Here is a 437-nt window from a genome sequence, read left to right as displayed (position 1 = left end):
GCGGGACCGGGAGTCGTCGCCGGGGGGCGCCCACGACCCTGCTGCCGGGGAGCCGGCCTGGGTGGCCCAGTTCGTGCAGGGCAAAGCGGCGCGGGACCGGGCTGACAGAGCCAAGGTGGGGGTGGGGGCACTGCCTGGCCCTGAGAGAGCCCCTTGCAGCAGCAGGGCGAGGGGATGGGGAGGACGCTGCTTGGTGGTGGGTTTTGGTGGGCACCTGGTGGCCCGAGAGCGGTGGGCTCCTGCCTACCCTGCTGCCTGCCCTGTGGGATTCTGTCTCTAGGAGGTTGGACGAGGTCACCTCCGGATGTCGGGTACAGCCCTGCTTGTTTACGACTATCAGGACTCTTAGTAGAGATTCATAGATTCATAGATGCTAGGGTCGGAAGGGACCTCAGTAGATTATTGAGTCCGACCCCCTGCATAGGCAGGAAAGACTG

The 437-nt window shown here is 64.5% G+C and overlaps 1 protein-coding gene across 1 annotated transcript in view; it reads left to right on the top strand.

The window, feature by feature from the left end:
- DDX11 (DEAD/H-box helicase 11) overlaps positions 1–437 on the top strand; it is a 32,956-nt gene that overhangs the window by 378 nt on the left and 32,141 nt on the right. The window contains 1 exon segment of the mRNA XM_025209054.1: positions 2–115. Within this exon segment, the coding sequence (XP_025064839.1) occupies positions 2–115 (114 nt within the window).

The sequence above is a fragment of the Alligator sinensis genome, unplaced genomic scaffold, assembly GCF_000455745.1.
Source record: "Alligator sinensis unplaced genomic scaffold, ASM45574v1 scaffold659_1, whole genome shotgun sequence".
NCBI classification, from domain to species: Eukaryota; Metazoa; Chordata; order Crocodylia; family Alligatoridae; genus Alligator; species Alligator sinensis.
This window is presented reverse-complemented; position numbering and strand designations above follow the sequence as displayed.